The sequence below is a fragment of the Centroberyx affinis genome, unplaced genomic scaffold, assembly GCF_046629955.1.
Source record: "Centroberyx affinis isolate AG114_WGS23_722 - 3 ecotype Tasmania unplaced genomic scaffold, CSIRO-AGI_Caff_v1 ptg002329l_1, whole genome shotgun sequence".
Classification (NCBI taxonomy): domain Eukaryota; kingdom Metazoa; phylum Chordata; class Actinopteri; order Beryciformes; family Berycidae; genus Centroberyx; species Centroberyx affinis.
The window spans coordinates 97501-118917 of NW_027280597.1; the positions used below are offsets into that span (position 1 = coordinate 97501).

General features: G+C 42.6%; 1 protein-coding gene across 1 annotated transcript in view; it reads right to left on the minus strand.

The window, feature by feature from the left end:
* dmd (dystrophin) overlaps positions 1 to 21417 on the minus strand; it is an 83606-nt gene that overhangs the window by 39740 nt on the left and 22449 nt on the right. Inside the window, exons 23-35 of the mRNA XM_071533166.1 lie at positions 20775 to 20874; positions 20299 to 20468; positions 19974 to 20091; positions 19623 to 19834; positions 18850 to 19004; positions 18456 to 18645; positions 13723 to 13895; positions 13368 to 13524; positions 11870 to 11981; positions 9110 to 9378; positions 8071 to 8217; positions 3361 to 3424; positions 1087 to 1147 (exon numbers count right to left, since the gene is read on the minus strand). Coding sequence (XP_071389267.1) covers positions 1087 to 1147; positions 3361 to 3424; positions 8071 to 8217; positions 9110 to 9378; positions 11870 to 11981; positions 13368 to 13524; positions 13723 to 13895; positions 18456 to 18645; positions 18850 to 19004; positions 19623 to 19834; positions 19974 to 20091; positions 20299 to 20468; positions 20775 to 20874 — 1928 coding nt within the window. The remainder of the gene's footprint in view (positions 1 to 1086; positions 1148 to 3360; positions 3425 to 8070; positions 8218 to 9109; positions 9379 to 11869; positions 11982 to 13367; positions 13525 to 13722; positions 13896 to 18455; positions 18646 to 18849; positions 19005 to 19622; positions 19835 to 19973; positions 20092 to 20298; positions 20469 to 20774; positions 20875 to 21417) is intronic.

A 21417-nucleotide genomic window follows, 5' to 3' on the forward strand; every position in this document is an offset into this window, starting at 1 on the left:
TAGTGCAGGGATGATGGTTGAATGGGTGGATGGACAAAATGAGTAAATGAAATAAACAAGGCAACAATGAATAGACAAACAGGTGAGTGAATGAATGAATGAATAAATGAATGAATGAATGAATGAATGAATGAATGAATGAATGAATGAATGAATGAATGAATGAATGATTAGTTATTAGACAGCATTAGATAAGCAACACCAGGCAAGCCATCAGTCCAGGTGAGGGCTAAACAATGCAGTTAACTGACCTGTGCCAAACAGTATTAATCCAGTTTAAATGATTTAAAAAGAACACAGAGGAGAGTTGGATCTAACTCAAGTTTTAAACCAGTATCTTACTTTACTTTTCACTTCTTAGCAGACAAACTTTTATATGAGTTCATGAACGGTCAACCGCTAACGCTGGCCACTCTGGGAACCCGTCATCATCACCACCAGCGATCTATTTTTGTTCAGTAAACCTTGTCTAAAAATCAGCCTTCTGCAAACACAGCAAAGTAGACCAAGGAAATGTTATTTCATTCTGAGTCCAGGATCATTAATTTTAATTTCAGCTGTTTGTAGTGAATGCTGGCGGAGAAGTCCTGACTGCTGGTGGTGACGGCAGATCCCCAGAGCAGCTGATGTTGGAGGTCGACTGCTGCTGCTCTGCTGAGCCGGGTGATAAAAAATAAAAAATACTCCATAATAGTTCAATATTCCTTCAAGAAATCTCCACATTTTAGGCCTTTCAAGTGCATGATGAGCGAACACAAACACATCAACTGAACTTTTCAAACATTTTAGACCATTTCAAACATTTTTGGCTCAGGTTGACTTTTTTTGCTGGCGATGCAAAGCGCTCTCTACTTTGTTAAAGAGCCACTACACTCAAATTATAGAATTGCATTGCTTCCATGTAGGCTATGGACATTTTACCAGCCCATGAGCCGGTGGCTAACACTTGTCAGCCCGGACTAGCGCGAAATGATCCTCACTAGCCAGACTTTATACGGCGGACAATGGGGATGTTATGGAAGTGGCAGTGAAACAGACCTGCTGGACTGCTGCCGTAAAGGTCAGGGGCATCCGAAGCGTACTTACTTGATGTAGTAGGGCACATTGTTGGGGGAGATGCCCTGCTCGAAGGGGCTCTCCACAGATCCTGTTGAGACACAGAAACAAGGGTCACACACACTGTTGAAACTGTTTGCAGGCTATTAAACTCTGAACACTCAAATGTCATTGCAGGAACAACCTACAACATCCTGTAGATCTGACAAAAGCTACAGTTTTTTTTTTATCAGGTTTTATTGACTGATCGATTGACTGAGTGACGGTTTGACTGATATTAAAGCAATAAAACCCAAGAAGGCGCTTCATACCTATTGCATCACTGTCATACCCATAGCCACGGGAATAAACATCCCTTAAGGTTTTATGGCTTTTATACAACAGTTACCAACACATGTGTACTGACTGAAAAGTTTTCTTCAAAGTGATATACATAATCATAAAAAACAAGAAAGAGAAAACAAGAAATATTGCTAATTAGCTCCCTTATTATGCCCAGAAGAGCTGGCATACCAACCATTAAAGCACACTGCGCTTTATGGGAATTATCAGCACAGTTGGAATGCATGTTTGACCAATCAGATTGCTTGGCTGAAACTACCCGCTGTATAAACTTTATTGTCCCCCATGGGCAAAATTTGCTGCAGTTAAAAACAGAAAGATGCATCATGGGACAATTACCATAATACATATTATATATTAACACAACAAAAAGATCTGCAAAATCATCATCGTCATCATCATCATCATGATCATCATCATCATCATCATGAGTCCTTGTGTGTCTCTGATTGGTCCATTACCCAGCTGGAGGAGCCTAACAGTCCATGGAACATTTCTGTGCTTGTGAATGTCAGGGATCGTCCCACTCACTGACTCTCATTTCCCCTTGGACTTCATTTTCTCAATAATATATTTTATTCCCCATGTCATCTTATGCACCATGTTGCTGTCCTGCTGTTTTCCACCATCTTGTATTTTGTTGCCATTTAGAATCTCTCAACCTCTTTAGTTGTGTCTCTGCTTGTCATCGTGATTTTTCCGTTTGTTTTTTGTTTATTTTCTTCTTTTCTTAGTTTTGAGATTTTAAGATATTCTCATAAGCCCCTTGTGGTTCTTGTTTTTTTTACTCATTTCTTGAGTGTTTTTTTTTTATCTGTGGTCCTTTTATCACCTCATTTCTGTTTTATAATTCTGCAGATGAACTAAACTAAACTAAACTAAACTAAACTAAACTAAACTAAACTAAACCAAATCTATAGTCCCATTTTCCATTTGTACATCAAAAAGTGTGCTGTCTGTGGCCCAGTGTCCTCTATGTACCTCTTTTTTTTTTTAGCAAGTAGCACAAAATCAATACTGAGGGGAAGTGCTGGTCATGACTAATGTGATGGGGCTGCGCAATTATGGTTAATATGATAATTCTGATTATTTACTACATATTGTGATCCTGATTATTAATTACAATTATTAGTCATGATGATTTGAGGAACAAAATTATTTAAATTATTGAAATATGTCAAAGTGTAAGCTGTTTTGTGCTGAGCGTGTTTTTTTTGTTTATTGGAAATAACAAGAAAAAGAAGCCAGCACTATGAGGAGGGGTTACAGGTGGAAACGCATCCTTACAGGAAAAATCTGGAAATATCCCAACTTGCTTACGTTTGGCCAGTTATCCACAGGAATCAGGAAAATACACCAAAAAACAAAATGGGCCCAGAAATGCAAAGTACATCACAATAGCTGTTTTTATCAATATTGGGTTAAGTGTTGAGGTCATATTGGAATTCAGTGATAAAACAACAAAAAACAAGTTGGACAAACAGATCAATAGGCCAGCATAGGCAGACAAATGAGTCATGCTGCCTTTACACACACACACACACACACACACACACACACACACACACACACACACACACACACACACACATAGGGTCTTATCATTTACTGAGAGTCACTTAGTGACCTGTTGACAGTCAAGTGGTGTGTGTTTCTGTCTCTTACACACATGCACACACACACACACACAAGCACATCACTTATTGAGTGTCATTGAGTGAGCTGCTGTCACGAGGAGTGTGTATGTGTGTGTCTCTCATTCTCTGTCTCACACACACACACACAGGTATGCACACACACACACAAATTATGCGTGTCTCTTCCTGTCACACACACACAACCACTTCTCACGTCTTGAGTATCTTGTGAGCTGTCAACAGTCACGTTGTGTGTGTGTGTGTCTGTGTGTGTGTATCTGTGTGTGTGTGTGTGTGTGTGTGTGTGTGTGTGTGTGCGACTCACCGTGCAGAAGGCCAAAGTCCCTGTGAGCGTCGGTCAGTTGCTTCAGATGATCTTTGACGGAGATCTGACAGAGAGAGATGGAGAGAGATGCATTTAACAGAGACAGAAGGAGAGATAGATGAAAAGAAAGACAGGAGAGAAAGCAATAGAAAATAGGTAGAAACAGATAGAGAGAGCGAGAGATAGAGAGAGAGAGAAACAGACAATTATACATGCTCAATGCAATACGTTGCTTTACAATGTGATGACGCAAATACAGTGGGGGATGACTGTGTGTGTGTGTGTGTGTTTGCATGAACATCTATGAAAGGCAATAACATGATGCACTGTGGCAGAGGAAGAGAGAGCAATAGATACACAGAGAGAGGAAGGGAGGGGAGTAGAGACAAAGACAAGCGTGAAAGGGATAATTGAATTCGTAGTGGATGAATGAGAGAGGATGCCGTCTCCTACGAGTCTCCTTCAAGTTTGAATGGAGTTTTCTATCTGGAGAGAATTGTGAACATTGTGCCAAATCAGCAAGGCTCAGAGAGGCGGGGCTACACAGGAAAAATACACAGAAAGCATCTATTTTGTATTTTCGTCAGCGTTTGTTATATTATGTCAGCTACATTGACTAACATATCACCCCTTACCTCCAATTTTGGTGATTTTCATATTTCACCCTCATTCTCTATCAGTTGAGAAAAGTTGCCAATTCTTTGGCCATTCAAAGCACACTGGATAAACTCTGAAATGCATGGTGGCCAAGTAAAAAAAAAAGGTTGTTTTTCATAGTTCCTGAAAAGATATTTGGCTGTCTCCTTCATCTGCAAAAAGTAGGAAGTAATAACTTTGCAATAGTTATGTTTCCATCTGTCATTTGAATTTTGAGCAAACATTTGAAAGGCCACAAAAGGTGTGTACTCAGTGTGTCTCCATCAGCTGTGCGGCAGCGAATGAATAGGCTTCCTGAATGCAAAACGTAGCAACCCCAGAAAACACATCCACTCGAAAATGGAAAGAGATTGATTAGTTTTGGGCAAGATGTTATTCTTCTTTTGTGTCAGCCGGCGCTGGCTACGTCTTATGCAGTCCGGAGACGAAAAATGAAGAAATGCACTCGGCCGTATTCTAATGCACCAACTGTGGCCGCACAACCACAAAGGACGCCTTAAAAATAGGAGCGGCAGCGTGTACGACACTTCTGTGAGGTCGAGCTGGACAGACATTTCACCGCAAACATTTCAGAACATCTAAAGCTCCTTTTAAACTGTCGTGCAGCGAGATTGAACCAAGCCTACAGTCATTATTTATTAGACAAAAGTGTTTCCACCGCTGTTCATCGCAAAAAAACCTTTCTGGGTCAAGTGAGACGACAAACTGTTTGGCGATATTGAGGAAATTTTTATCACAACTTGCCGCTTACGTTCAGGCTTTCTAATCTGATGCATCACGGTTGGCATAAAACTACTTGGATGGAAACCCAGCTGATGCTAGCAGGCATGAAGAGAGTCTGGTACCGACACTCGCACCCTGCAGCCCCCCGGAGGAGCCGCTGCGTAGCTATAACTACTAATGCTCCCTGACACTGCGCTCAATGATCTAATGTTCCCAGGCAACAACCGCGGCTCCAGTCGGCATGCGGGGATTTGGGAGACGTTGATTAGCGGCAGATTTTAGTTCCAAGAAGTAAAAAGTGAATCACTGGAAGTTTAAAGTAGCTGCGGGCGTCTCAACTTCCTTTATTAGAAGTCTTTGGCCTGAATGACTGGGGTGAGTTGTTATCCAGTCTGAGAGGACTGGCTGATTAACCGCCCAGTCTTTCATCCGCAACGCAATGAGGACGCTACTGACGACTACTGTGTGTGTGTGTGTGTGTGTGTGTGTGTGTGTGTGTGGTTGTGACTCATGGTATGAGATGAAGAATACATGACGATGGAGATGTGAGAGCGATGACCAATCCTTTCTCGACGATTCATTTTTTTCGTTTTTTTTTTTTGCTCCGATGTGACATGAAGCCAAATGCTGAAATTACCTTTGAGTCCACCTCACCCACTCCGTTTCTGCCTGAGTTGTTTTTCCCCGTATCCACGGTAACCTAATTAGAGTCGTACAAACGAGAGGAGTGGGATTGTTGAGGAGGTATTTGGCGTAATTACCCAGAGTGCACTGTGTCCAATCAGCTTCGACCTTTTTGGCACAAAAGAGCACTCTGAACTGCCTAAAGTGACCTGCATGTGTAGGTACGGCTGGCACACACACACACACACACACACACACACACACACACACACACACACACACGCACACAGAGGTCTATACTCTCTCAGTCACACACAAAGACACGCTGTCTCTCTCTCTCTTTCACACACACACACACACAACCCAAACATACACTCAAATAGATGCATGTATACACACACACACACACACACACACACGGACACACAATACAATACAATACAATACAACAATACAAATACAATACAAAATACAAAACCACAAACACAAACGCAAGCACACACCTACAAATGGATGCACATACACACACACACACATATACACACATATCACAAAAGTACACACACAAACGCACAAACACACACCCACAAATGGATGTACACACACACACACACACACACACACACACACACACACACTACTCGCTACCCTACATTAAAAAGTGGTGCCAAAACTCCCGGGCAAACATGCTGTTTCCAATGAACCACCTGCATTTTAAATGGAAACTGACTTTTCGAAAACTGGCAACTCAGTCCTGTTTGGGTCCAAATGAAATACTGAACGCTCTTCTTAAAAAGGACAATTTCATATCCTGTATAATCCTGTTGTGAGTGAACATGAGTCCCAACCCTTAACAGGGACCACAATGTAACCATCTTTCTTTAACTATAAATTACATCTGCCACTGCGTCCCATGTGTACCAAATGTACCATGACACCGGGTCCAAGAGTAACCACTGAGATTAACCACTGGAATGTCAAAAACACATACTGTATGTCTCCATGTCTATATCTACAGGGAAGTCAGCTTTTTCTCAAGTTATGAAAATATTACCTTTTGATTTTATTAGATAAGCACTGAAATACATATCATGTCCATCTGTGCCACCAACTGAGTTTTATATTTTATGTTCTAAGTTAGATTTATACATATCTATCTATCTATCTATCTATCTATCTATCTATCTATCTATCTATCTATCTATCTATCTATCTCTGCACATCAACTAAACTTCTCACTTTCAATATCAGACAAAGACGTGTGTGCGTGTGTGTGTGTGTGTGTCTGTGTGTGTGTGAGTGAGTGTGTGTGTGTGTGTGTGTGTGTGTGTGTGTGTGTGTGTGTGTGTGTGGTGTGTGTGTGTGTGTGTGTGAGTGAGTGTAAGCATCTGGTCAGGTGCTGACTTCAGAGAGACCAGCCGTCTGGTCCCGTCACCGTGGTGTCACCATGGCGCCCGTCTCCACCCAGGCAGCCTCGGCATCAGTTGGTCTCCCTGGCAGCTGATTGGCTCTATCTGTCACCCCTGGTAACCATCACTGTCTGACTTCCAGCATGGCTGCCACAGTGCTTATTGAGATTGATAGAAGCACACCCTGCGCTCTCTCTGATCACCGACACATGGCATGTGTGAGTGTGTGTGTGAAGTGTGTGTGTGCTTTTTGTTCTTTCAGCAGCTTTTCCATCAAGTAGTTCATACACACACACACACACACACACACACACACACTCCCTTACTTGATGTCTTGCTTGTAAGGCATTATAGGGCATCATAAGCACTTTATGAACACATTATAAAAGCTCTGTAATCATTATAATCAGATAATACTGAATACTATAAAAAAGAAAATGTTAAAAAACTTTTGGTTGTACACTTTCTGGGGCGACTGTATAGCTAATGATCCATACAGAGTCATACTAGATTCATATGATTACAATGTAAGGATAGTGTAAATACATTTATAATACCATTATAATGTGCCTCTTAGGTCTCTGCTTGCAGCCTCTTGAAGCCACAAGTCTACAAATCAACATTTGAGATGCATAAGACAGCATCTTTGAGGTTGCAATGGCAGATGCGAGAACTTGTAATCACTAAGTTGTACTATATTCAATAAAAAATAATACATGTAAGCAAGCTGCTATATCGTTCATTCACACACTGACTGGACACGGGTGTGTGAATATTTTCTGTGAGTGTAAATTCCATCATGCAAGCTCTCAGGTGTTTTGCCACAAAAATACCTTCAAAGTTTCTGTCCATCCAAACTCTGCTCACAGGAGTTGGACAAAGGCAACAGCCGTCATACAGACATCAGAGGGTTTGTCTGTTCACTGCTGCTGCTCGCAATATGTGTTCTACTATATGATCTGGTGATAATGTTGTGATAGTTTTTGTGATCGCTAGGTGGCGACCGAACACCACGCCCAGCCACAGGGTCCGGAGTCAGAGACTGGAGGCCGGTGACTTGGACTTGAGCCTTGACTTTAGTTTGCGATATGACAATTTGAATTTAATACATTTTCTAAGTGTTTCTATCTGTCTAATGGGATTTTTGATGTGTGTGTCCTTCTGTGTTGATACGTATGTGTGTTCATCTGTATATGTGCACACGCATATGTTTATGCATCTGCAGAGATGTGACTGTGTGTCCATACCTGTAAAACTGTGTGTGTGTGTGTGTGTGTGTGTGTGTGTATGTGTGTACCTGCAGCAGCCTCCAGCGCGTGTTGAGGTCTTCGATGCGTTCCAGGTTGCTAGGTGACAGCTGGATGTCGGGCGGGCCAAAAGTGGACGCCAATTGGTTCATGTGAGTTACATCATCTTTGATCGGAGCAATCTCATCCTGGAACTCCTACAACACACACACACACACACAAATAAATGGCATTTCTGTTTTGTTATATTGTACAGAGTGGAGAGAGGACAGATGGGAAAGAACGACCGGCAGTTTGCTAGTAGCCCGTGGTTCAGTGTCGTAGCCATTTCATTTATTACAGCTAGAAAGAAATGCATCCATCATCTAATTCCTGTTGTTTAAGCTTCTTATATGCTTGCTGCATGCAGTTGTAGTGATGCTCCACCCCCATGGAAAACCCAGACACATGAAAGCAGGATACCAGTGTAACACTAATGGATGATAGATGCAGGATAAGGTATTTCTATCATTTCTACCACTGTATTACATGATTTTAAAGGTGCAATGTGTAGCATTTTAACATCAACAAATCATTTTCATCATTTTGAAATGTTAGTACCATAACCATAAACAAACAAGAGCATCACTGGGAAGACTGGTAGCCTCTACTGACTTCTGCACTGCATTTCACACTGTGTGCCCCCGGGTCGGATATCAGGTGAAATCTGCTGGATTGCTTTACGGCACAAAACAGGAAGGGGGCGCTGTTCTTCCAGTGCAAATGAAACTAAAGCTTTCACAGGTTCTGTCAATGGCAGATGGTGGAACGAGGAAAAGGCCGATGGAAAAGTCACTTTCAACATGTTCATCCTCCTCAGTAAAACAAAAGAAAAACAAATGCATGTGGAGTGACAGGATGTAATGGGGTTTATGGTCTTAGTTTTGAGAAACACTAGCACTAACAACACTACTGACATGAAACAGAGGCTACCAGTTATCTCAGCCATGGTCTCATTTGTTTACGGTAATTATACCAAGGTATCACAACTAATTTTCTGCTGATATATTAACGTTTAACAATGCCACAGCGAGCATCACCGGGTCTGACCTTGACTCTGTCGATGTGCTCCGGCAGCGAGTCGATCAGCAAGTCTCCCACGGGTTCCCACGCCTCCTTCACCATCTCCGCCTGCCTCAGCTGTCCGTCCAGCAGGTCCTCCGCCTCCTGCAGCTCCATCAGCCGGTCCAGAGCCAGCTCCAGCCTCCTCTGCCAGTCGGCCGAGTCGCCGTTGAGCCGGTCCCACCCGGTCGCGACGTCGTCGGCCTCCTTGCGCAGGACCCGCCCCACGTTCTGGGCGCGCTCCTCCGGGCTGATGTCTGGGGATTTACAGAGAGGAGGGCATTTCTTTTTCTTAATTCCTGGAAAAACTATTTGGAGATTGGACAGCAGTGAGGTGCGTGATCAAACTTTGGAGGAATGACTTTAAGAGGATAGGAAAAGCAAAATGCAACTTTATTATTATTATCAGTAGTAGCCATAGTAGTAGTAGATTGCTTTTTCCAGTCCTTATAACCACATCCTCAGAGTCTGTTGCCCACAATCTACAAATCTAAAAATCCATATCCCCATGCCCGTTCTCTAATATTTCACCACACACATATTATTTCAACAATGCCTTTGGGCAATTGTCACTAGGGTACAATTCATTCAAAACAGATAAAACAGATATAATTCATCTTATTTCAAGTGTCTCAGCTGTACTGTCTTCCCTAACTCAGCCACTGCTTATTCTTTCTGTAGTGATAAAAATTAAGAATCTTTGTAGCAAAAATGCAGCTTTGTAGAGATAAATGTAGGTGAATTGAATAACTTTAATCCCACTTAAAACCTCTGAGAATGAGAGTGAGAATGAGAATAGGTCTCCCACTGAGGCGAAGCTCTCGTTAGACGAGTGAAATATCATTGCTTAGAGGAAGAAATGGTCCTGCAGTCCCGTTTCTGCTGTGTAACTACCGTGTTGTCAGGCTGACGAACAACATTTCTTTGGGAAAAACTCACTGAGAGAGTGACGGATGGCATTTTCAACACTGTTAAGGCCGGTTCACATGCCGCGTGTTTTGCACGCTCAACTCTATTCATTTAAATGGGGCCTCGCAAATGTGAGGCCGATGGAGCCTTTTTTTTCGACCGCGACCATGGCGTACTGAGATAAAAAACATCTCAACTTTTGGAATGCCGCAAGCGCACCGCATGTCATATAGCCTGAAAGCGAAAGAGAGAGGGATGTATTCATGGCGAGATCTTTCTGCTCCACATGTAGATCAAGAAGTAAAGCTACTACGACAGTTTTACTGCGATGGTAATCCATTATTTCAGATAACTACTAACAAACGTGTGAAGTTGTTGTCTTTGGTTGCTTGGCAACGCCAGGCGCAACTGTCCAAGCGCACTTGACAAACGTTCGGTGTTCACTGTCCACTCAGCGCGCCTCGCGGTTTCCAAGCGTTTTAGAGCGCTGCATGTGAACCGGCCCTTATGCTGCAAGTATTAAGCCGCTATAGCATCTTTCCGTTTCTTGTCTTATTTTTTCATTCCGTTGATTGCTTTGAAGTCCTGCTGTGGTGTATTTTGTTGGAAGTGTTTACCTGTGCACAGCACCAGCCCCACTCTGCTGCGATTTGATGTGGCAATTTGACTTTCAGCGGAAGCTGGATCGCTCTCTTTAGCAACCAAAAGCACATAGCTGCGACAATGAAGATTCGCTCCTGAGAGATTGTCTCTCTTATATGTCAAACCACTCAAGTTGTTTGTGAGAGACAGGGTTTTTTTGTAGCAGTATTAACAGAATCTAAACCACGCATAATGTCATACTGTCAAAAGCACTGTGTCAGTTCTGCTTTTAAGTACTTAGACATCCCAAATTACTGTCAATTCCAAGGTCAAATCCCTGAGACAGAATGACTTACTGAGAGGAAATAAGTGCTTGTTTCCCTCAGTGCAGGTTTTGAAGTCAACAGTGATTAACTGCTGGAGTTCACCCTTTCTCTCTGTCTCTCTGTTCTGTGTGTGTGTGTGTGTGTGTGTGTGCACGTATGTGTGAGAGAGAGAGTTGACAGCAGTAAACCTGTGGAGTTCAATGGGTTTAATAGGCTGCAGCTAAAGTTCAGCTGTTTTCTACAGACCGGGTGACCAGGCTGTTGCCATGGTGCAGAGGCCGCTGCGGAAAAGTCTGTATATGTGCATGTGCATGTGCATGTGTGTGTGTGTGTGTGTTAACATCCACATATGCGCGTTACCAAGCTGTTACTAGGGTCCAGAGTTCACTATGTGGCTGACAGTAGAGAGAAAAGGAGCTGTAAGTCTAGACTGGAGACAAGTCTGTTTTAATTACCTCTCACTTAACACTCAGCTCATATTTTCCCTTCATGCACAGCTTTAGGTTTCAGGACTGATCATGAAGCCGCTCCAGAAGAAAATACCACTAATGCATGAGGCATTTCCTGTATTTACAATCAAGTTCCTGCATTGAAATGTCAGGTACATGGTGTGTTGAAAATGACACATTCCTTTTTTGGGAATGTATCTCAGCTATAATTGAGTTCACACAATAATAACCTAATCTAAAAAACCCCAACGAAAAAAAAAGTGCTTACTCTCATCGATGATGGTTTTTAATTCGCAATCCACCCAGCATGCAAAACATCAAAGCAAGTCATTCCCTAAGTGTTGAAGGGGGGACGATCTTAAGCATATTTCAACCTTGTAAGAAAAATGAAGGATTGCTTACATGCAACATTGTCTCCAGTTCCTGAAATTAATCTTTTTGGAGGCTCTGCGTGTGTGTGTGTGTGTGTGTGTGTGCGTTACCTCTCTGGTCAGGTGATGGTGTGTCTCTGGGTAGTTCGGACAGAAAGACTCTGACGTCGTCCAGCGCCCTGTTCACCACCGGCTCCTTAGCCCTCAGCTCCCTCCTGAAGCCCTGTGACACACACAATCACACACACACACACACACACACACACACACACACACACACACATACACACACACATACACACACACACACACACACACACAACTAGTTGAAATGTACATGTCTGTTTATCTTCCTAGACATATAAACAGCCTCAAAAGTGGGCACATCCCTTGTAAGATGAGAGAAATCAAGTGCTTCTAATGTTTTTCCTGCTGCAACAAAGGCAAACAACGGTCAATGAGAGAATAATATTTAAATGACATTTCAGAAAGGTCGTGGGTGGTGGAAAGGTTGCATATATTCTGTGTAATTCAATGAGTGGAGCAAGGCACTAACACCGCCAGGGTTACAGTAGGAGTTCAAGTCCCTGTGTGGCTCGTTGGCCACTCATAAAATCGTCTGCACTAAAGCACTTTGGATAAAAGCCTCCATCATATGTTATATCATGAAATCCCACCAGGAAATTGCAATCGGAATAACTAATGCAAATTCAACCAACACCTGCAACATTTGCGAGAACTTGCAATTTTGCAAAATTGACAAATTTTTTTCTGCATGAAAAATCAACACAGCACTTGTAATTTTGGTCAATCATTGCACTTTTTCTCATATAGCAGTGCAATCAAATTATACAGCAACACACCTTGGTCTTCTTATAATACAAACAACAATTCTGCAGTGGAGCTTTAGAGCAGGAAGAAATGGAGGATTCACGATGAATTGAGTGAAAACCTCATATCGTTCACATTGTTTTAGGATTGACCAACAAACATTTTTGAGTTTATCCAATAGGTTTTGAAAGGGTTTCATAAGCCCAAGGATGGTCTTCTGTGCCAACCCACAGAAGACCATGTCATTTTTCAACTGAAGCCCAAACATTCAATTCACCAAAATTGGGGTTGTGAGGTTTTCACAGCAATATGTGAGTTGTATTCACCCCTAAAGGTGGAAAAGGTTGAGTGCACTTTGTTTTTCAAACATACATTTTTAAAAAATGAAACTGCACAGTTTTATAATCATGGAACATCAAAATAGACTGATTTAATTTGCTGTTCATTTTTCTGATCAAAAAATAAAAAGGAAGTATTTCCAGTAGTTTCTGTGATAGTAGTATGCTTATTATCACAGGAGGTCATTACATAGGACTATGTAATGATAATAATATTTTTGGTGTCTCTTTAGTGTCACTTCAGTACTGTTTTTCCTCCACTTGCAATTTTTACAAAGTTCCATCAATTTTGAATAAAACTGTCGCAAAATCAAAATCAAGCATGTGGTGGTAAGATTTTGTCCAGTTTACAGTCTCCTACTTTGTGAGTATCTCTGTGTGTGTGTGTATGTGTGTGTGTGTGTGTGTGTGTGTGTGTGTGTGTGTGTGTGGCCTCCCACCCTGTGTGTGTCCAGCTGTGTCTGCACGGCGGGGACGTCGCCCCCTACAGGCGGCTCCTGCTCCAGCTGCTGGCTTTTAACTCTCAGCCAGTTCAGGAGCTCCTGGAGGGACATGTGGAGCCTCTTCCAGGGGGCCGTCTCTGAGTCCAGGTGGGCCCTAGACACACACACACACACACACACACACACACACACACACACACACACACACACACACACACACACACAAATAACAAATTGGAAAATACATTGTGGGCCATTTGTAAAATTCTAAGATTTTTCGTTTGATCAAATTCCCTTACTCCCCCACCCCCGGTCTCTTCTCTTCTCTTCTCTTCTCCTCTCCTCCACTCACCTCATGCTGATGGTCTTGTTGCGCAGGTCGTTCCAACGCTGGCCCATGTTGTCCAGGCGTCTCTGCAGCAGGGCGGCGTCCTCCGAGTCGCCCAGCGAGCCCAGGATCCTCTGGCCGTTCTCATCCAGGGAGTGGTACAGCTCCGTGTGGCCGTCAATCTCCGCCTGGAGGTCCTGGATACACACACACACACACACACACACACACACACACACACACTCCAGTACACAGGCACACACACAGGGAGATATGGAGGCACACAGACAGGCAGATACACAGATGCACACACACATAAGGATAGTCGTACACAGAGGCAGGTAGGAATAAACACACACACACATTTACACGCACACACACACACAGTAAGAGACGGAGAGAAAAAGCAAGAGGAGTAAATTACCAACAGCGTCCTATTGGAGCATTCACTTCTCTTGGTAATAGCAGCCATTTTCCAGGAATTCACATTTTTTACTGCACGGCTGGAGTGTTCGGTAATGGGATCAGGATTGTGAGAGTGATTTACTCTCTAAACACAGCAACCGCTACTTTAGTTTGGACCATGGAGGTTAATGCATTGAGGATGGAACATTTTCTTGCGCTGAAATGTCAAAGCGTTTTATTCCACCTGGACTTTTCCTTGAGATACGCACAGCGGCGACCACAGTGTAAGTGCCCCTCCATGCATTTATCCTGTTGACAATCTTTTATCGAGCGTCTTGAGCTTGCTTGATTGGACAGTAGAACGGAAATTCGTATACCGTTCTGAAAACTTGACTTTTCTGAACGCGTCCTCCTGGGAATGGAGAGAGGTGCAGCTGTAGTTCGGTGAGTGTGCAGTAAAGAGCAGGACTTAATGGCTGCATCTGTAAGTACATTTAATGCCAAATACTTCAGTATGGGAGACCTTTACTGTTACCTGAGTTCTACTACATCTCCATTACACGGTAATAAGGTGGTAGCACTGAGGTAGAATAATATAATAAGTCAATTTATTTCACTCCACTTGTAGAAATGCTTAGTAGAAATGGTATGTTTGATCACAGCCATTGCCACTTCTTCGACTTTACTTTTACCGGAGTGTATTTCAAGTTTATTTCTACTTACACTCAAGCGATGGATTTGCATTCTTCTTCTAACACTGTGCTTATGTAATATTTTAAAGCAGCACTTTTACCAGGGTGTATTTCTAGTTTAGTTCTACTTTAACCAGAGCCTTAAAGACTGTTTCCAAGCGCTACATATCCTTTTTGGGAAATTATCTTAAGCTAAAGTTCATCACTCCATATCTCCAAAATATAGAGGATCCTGTAAAATGCTATCACTTTCTCAACCAATGAATTAAATGACTATCCTTTAAAAAGTCCCAAATTTAGTTTTAACTTTGTGCTGTCAAGCATTATATAAGAGTTGTGCCACTTTCTTTCTTCCAAATGATATGTCACTTTAGAATGAATCTCCTCTATTCTGTAAGGCTATTTCTACTTTTACTGGAGTAAGTGATTTGCACATAGCTTATCACATTGCCTACAGAGGCTTCCATTCTCCACCAGGCTGTTTCATGTTTCTGTCTTCACTGTGGCCTGTCAGCGAGGAGAAAAACATGCTAACACTTCCCACATGCTCCCGATAACACTAACAGAAAGAAAGAATGTGATGTTGGTTTGTTTGAGGACAGTTTGAAGTCGGCTGCTTGGTTTGTTCCTTTGAAAACCAGGATGGGGATCTTTGTTTTCTAGGTGAAATGGGATTTATTTTTCCACTTCCAAAACACTGTAGGTTTCTTTTAGTTTTGAAAAAAGCATTACCCAACGCTTGTCATTCATTATCTCAAAAATATAGATGAGAAAGTTGGCAAAAGTTTGACTGAAATTCCCTACTGTCCTTTAAAAAGTACCAGATTTTGTGCTATGAATCATTTTATAAGGGAAGATGTCACTTTCCTTTCTCTAAAGTGTTTTTTTTTTCATGTATTGAGACACTAGAAAAGTTGAGAGGGTCAGAGTAGGCGAGACATAAGACAGAAAGCAGGTTTCAATTCGACACCAGCACAGGTACATTTAGTTTCAGAAACACTGGGTCTTAACCAGTATCGCCATCTCGGCTGTATCATTCTAATTTGGGACTTTTTCTTTCTTTTATCACCTGAAGAAAATTGGAAGACGACACGGTCCTCTATGGTCCTTACGACACTTAAAGTTCATGAATCTACTGTAGCACCCATGAAACGGCTTCTCAACATATTGTATAACTTCAAAATTCATCAGCCTTCATGTACAAATCAGTTTTTTCCCTCCATACCTGAAAAGTTGACTAAATTCTTAAAGTGTTGTTAAAAAGCATTGACAAAAGTTGCTTGAATCCAAATGTTGTTAACTGTGTTAGACTTATATCTTCATGTGAAGAGAATTAAAAAACTTTTTCCCCTACATCCCACCACTACTTTAGCTTCAAACGTTTCAACAAATCCATACTATGTCCTGTATTAATGTATGAGAACGTTACATCTTTTGAAGTCCTGAAATAGATTAGATGAAACTTTAATGATCCCCGAGGGGAAACTGGGTCATTGCAGCAAAGAATGGGATATAGATAAGAATAGAACAAATAGACAGTATTGAAGACATAGAAGGTACAGAACAGTATTAGACTGGTTAAAGGATTAAATGCAGGTTTAATAAAGTTGTTGGAATATGTTTTTTCAGCTCCAACAGCAGTGCACTAAATGCTGTGTGTGTGTGTGTGTGTGTGTGTGTGTGTGTGTGTGTGTGTGCGTATGTGTATGTGTATGTGTGCCTCATCGTACATGTGTGTATGTCTGTGTGTCCTTTCATCCCTAAAACTACTTAAGCTTCGAAAACTTTGTAAATCCCAGCCCTGTACCTTAATTTCAATTTAAAGGGACTCTTTGATGTGTTCATTTTTAATTGATTGCCATACACTCGTCACATTTCAGGAAAAAACTGCTTTTTTCTGACATGGCTTGTGAGCGCTGGTATTATTCCTTCTTGAAACTGAATGGGCTCAGGTAGCTACAAGAAAATACTCACAATGCCAAAAAACTTTTGTCCGCAATGTGACAAGTTCAGGGTGAAGAAACTAACCCTGAAAATATCACCGTATCTCACTGATCTTTTTCATGTACAAAACTGAGGGGTTTTATACCAAATTGCTGCATAATGACTAAAAAAACGACCCGATGTTCCTTGCTTAACATCACAAAAACAGATGATCACACCATCTAGTGTTAGTATTTTAAACATAGAGGTACTTTCACATTTTATAAGTTGGCTGATAACTTCAGAAATGTTGCATAATTAGTTTGACTTTTATCCTTTGAAACTATTTTTCAGACCAGATAACACATTTTCAAAATGGGAGAAGCCTCATTTTGAGATGAAATGCCTCAATTAAAGAACAGTGAGTACGCTTGATTTTCTTTCCCAACCTGAACACGATAGACCTTCCTGCGCAGCATCTTCGACGCTTCGCTCTGGAATCCCAAAACTAGACGTCGACAAGAAGAAACACCATCCTCTGCTCCCTCTAGTCCCTCAAGATCAGCTCTCAGAGCGTTTGTGTGTGTGTGTGTGTGTGTGTGTGTGCGCACATATGTGTGTATGAGGGAGAGAGAGATTTTGAGATGAAGAGGGCGGGAGGGAGAGTCGGAGAGAGAGGGACAGAGAGAGAGTTATACAGAAAGAGGGAGATGGACTTGGAGGGAGTGAGTCAGAGAGCGAGTCAGAAAGACGGAGGGGGCGAGAGAGAGAGAGGAGAGGAGATAGAGAGAAGAGAGGGAAGAGGCAGAGGGAACTTGAAAGGGTGCATAAACCGATGAGTGTGCTCATTTTCCAATTAAACGTTATCTGCGTGCCGTATTGTAGCCCGAGAGTGTGTGCTCTCTGTGCATGCTACAGCATGTTGCCCTGCGCCATTATAATTAGACACAGAAGACTATCTCAACACTGCATACAGTACCACCGTTGTACTGAGAGAGAGCAGTGTGTGTGTGTGTGTGTGTGTGTCAAAAGGGAGTGTATGCATGAATTTCCAAGAGACAGAGGAAGAGAGACAGTAAGTATCTGAATATGCCTTTCCAACAAGTACATGCTGCGTGTGTGTTAGTGTGTGTGCTTGTGTGTTTCATGTGTATGTGTATGCGGTGCGCCTGTGCATGTGTGTGTGTGTGTGCACAGCTTTCCAACACGTACGCAGTGTGTATGTATGTACGTGCACACGCCGTTCCAACAGAAAGTGTGTGTGGGTGCAGGGTGAGGACCGAGGGTCACAATATGTTCTCTGGCAGAACAGAGGCTTCCCTTCACCACCCACAATGCAGTAGGGGGATTTTGTCTTTGTCTGCCCCGCCACGACTGACCAATGAGATCTCTCGATGCTGCCAAGTCAGCATTCCTGTCATACCAGCCGAGTCAAATAAGGCAATGTGTCTTAAACTCTGGGTCGGGACCTGGAAACGGTCGTGGATCGATATCTGGTGGGACCCCGCATGACAAGAGTACTCGGATGTTTTAAGGTGCTAATCCTCGACTTTCTTGTTTTTTTTTATTTCTGTTGATGCGGTTTGAGTTTCTGTAGGTGGCGCTCTTCTCACACGCAGCAACACAAATGCAGGACAGATTAAGTGTACATCCTAGCATCAAACGTATAGATATATGATACTTGTATGTGTGTCCCTGTGTGTGTGTGTGTGTATGCACCAGGTGTGTTTACCCTACCTGCCACTGTGCCAGCAGGTTCTTGGCTGCCTCCGGCTGCTCCTGCAATCTCTCCTTGTTGGTGGCGTCTATTAAAACGTTGCAGGTCGTCTCTGCCTCCGTCAGCCAGTTGAGGAACTTCTCCAGGTCCAGGTAGAACTGCTGGAGGAGCCTGAGAGCTGCTTCCAGCGCCGCCTCCCTGTCCGCCACACTGGGAAGACACATGATGGAGACGCACCATCTTAAGCATTTCCTGTGATTTCCTGAGTGATCCAAACTCTCATCTCTGTTTCCTTTCTTATTTCATTCAGGACAATTAAGGGGATTATGTCATAGTGCCTGTTTTGCTACTTAGTCTTCTGTCTTGTCTTGTGTATGTGTCTGAGTGTGTGTGTGTGGGTGTGTGTGTCCTCACCGCTTGTTGATGTGTGTCCAGGTGGCGTTCATGCCGTCGTTGATGTGGGTGACCTTGTGCGTGTCGTCGTTGGAGTACAGCGTCAACAGTTTGTCGGCCAGCGCGTTGGTCTCATCCACCTGACCCTGCCACTGACGCAGCTCCGTCACAAAGAGCTAGAGAGAGAGAGAGAGGAGAAAGAAAGAAAGACAGACAGAAAGAGAATTGAGAAGTGATTCACGCTCTCCGATGGATTTGAGATACACGGCCGTCTGATCATTTTGCATTACGTTACCTCCAAAAGCTCTTGACTTGTCCCAATTGAGACTGTAATTGCATCGCCATCCTCATTCCATTATCAACCATCATCATTTCAAGATGTCTACAATTCTGTGAGTCTATATTCTCTGTATCTAAATGCTTTTTCCCTTCAAACATGTCTTTTGAGTCATCATCAGTGCACGTAATTGCCTATTTTCATGCCATCTGGTTATAGATCTCACATGTCATACGGAAAAATGTAGGCGTTTTATGTGATGGCAGGTGATGGATGTCTGTACATGCATGTAAATGATGCAGAAGAGAACTAATTTAGATGCAAAAAATATATTTTTCAGTCAGATAATACAGTATTATCATATTGCATTGCTGTGCTTTTGTCAGTCACAGCACTGGATTATAGCTGCCAGTTTTTTGTTATCAAGATTACAGTAATCTGGCTACATGAAATCTGTCATGTTCCAACCCTGTATAGCATATGTGTGTGTGTGTGTGTGTGTGTGTGTACAATCCACCTTGAGTTCAGCGTTTTGTTTCTTCAGTGCGTCCACCGTGTACGAGATCTCCTGCCAGGACTCCAGCCTGTCACTGGCCCGTTTGATGAGAGGATCCACCCCCTTCTTCGCCTCCAGCCAATCGGTGGAGTCCTGCAGCATGTTGTGGAGCTGCTTCGTCCTATCAGAGAGTTTGGTCTGGGAGTCCTCCCAGTGGGCCTGAAGCCTGTCAACTACGACACAAAGAAGAAAACACAAACCATCAAACATGGGAAAGAGTTAAAAAAAAAAGTGTTAATGGAAATCCGCAAGATCCTGTTTTGCATTGTTTTGGTGTGTGTGTGTGTGTGTGTGTGTGTGTGTGTGACATACTGCGTTCAGTGATGGCGTTGCGGGTCTCCTGGTTGCTGGTTTTGTTCTTCAGGTTCTGGGCTGCGGTGACCTGCCTCTCCAGCAGGGGGCGACGCTGATCCAGCTCCTGCAGAGACGCCTGAAAGCAACACACAAATGAATTTATTATTTATTGGTTGACCGACAGCAAAAAAATGAACCATCGCAAATACATGGTGTGCACCTTAGCCTGCTAAGACCTGAGCCTGGACTTCAATCCTAAACTTTGCTGTTTAGTTTAGTTTAGTTAAGTTTATTTTAGTTTTCTGTTGCCAGTAAAGTTTCTGGTGAATCCTTGAACCCTGACCTTGAGCTGGCCGATGTTGTCGTTGATGTCGTCCAGATCGGCCACCACCACTCGCTTGTTCTGCACCATGTGATCCAGCATGGTCAGCCAATCGGTGAGCTCGGCCCAGGACTTGTTGAACTGAGCCAGCGCCGCAGATTCAGGCAGGGAACTTCCTGTCAGAGTCTCATCTGGGACACGCGGAGACACACGTACATCATTTATTTGTTTTCACATAAAATAATAGTTATAGTTAGTTAATTAACAAGTATAATAGTTACAATAGCTAATAATAAGTTTATAATAAGAACAGACAACTTCGCCAGACCTAGCAGTTACATAAAGAGTGGCCTGGCCAAAATATCCTCATTTCCCCAAAACACACACACACACACACACACACATACACACATACACACACACACACGCACACGCACTCACACACGCAGCCATGCAAAGGCACACACACTCCCACTGAAGAGAATCAAAGGTCTTACTGGCTTTCTTGGCTACTAGGAGAGCAGCCATCCTCTCCTTATGCTGCCGCACCAGTTCCAGGATCACAGTCCAGTCGTCTTTTAGCTTGGCATACTTTACCTGTCACCACACACACACACACACACACACACACACACACACAGTTAGTTCCCTGATAATTGAGTTGTGCAAGTGTAATCGAACAACTTTTAATTCAACCCGGCATGTTCAGGTTGGGAGAACTCACTAATATTTAATTAAGTCTAATACTGTTCTGTGTGTTTGATATTCAAAAGATGGAACGTTCTCTGACATACATTAAAGCACATAATATGGATTTGATGAAACGTTTGAAACGAAAGTAGTGGTGGGATAAAACGAAAAGGTGTTTCATTTAATTGAGTCTCCACAGGAATAGAGAAGTCTAACATCGTTAACACTTGGTATTCTTGGTCGGGATTTGCTGCATACATCTGGAAGCTGCTGTTGTTGGTTGAAAACCCAGTATCTCCAAAAAAAAAATCAATGTTTCAGCATTAGAAAAAAATCTGATTATTTCAATTTAAAAACAATTAGATTCAATTAGAAGTGTAAGACTCAACATACAGCTGAAAGTTCATGAAAGAGCTTATTTGCCAAAAGGTTGGTGTCAGTTCCTTTCAA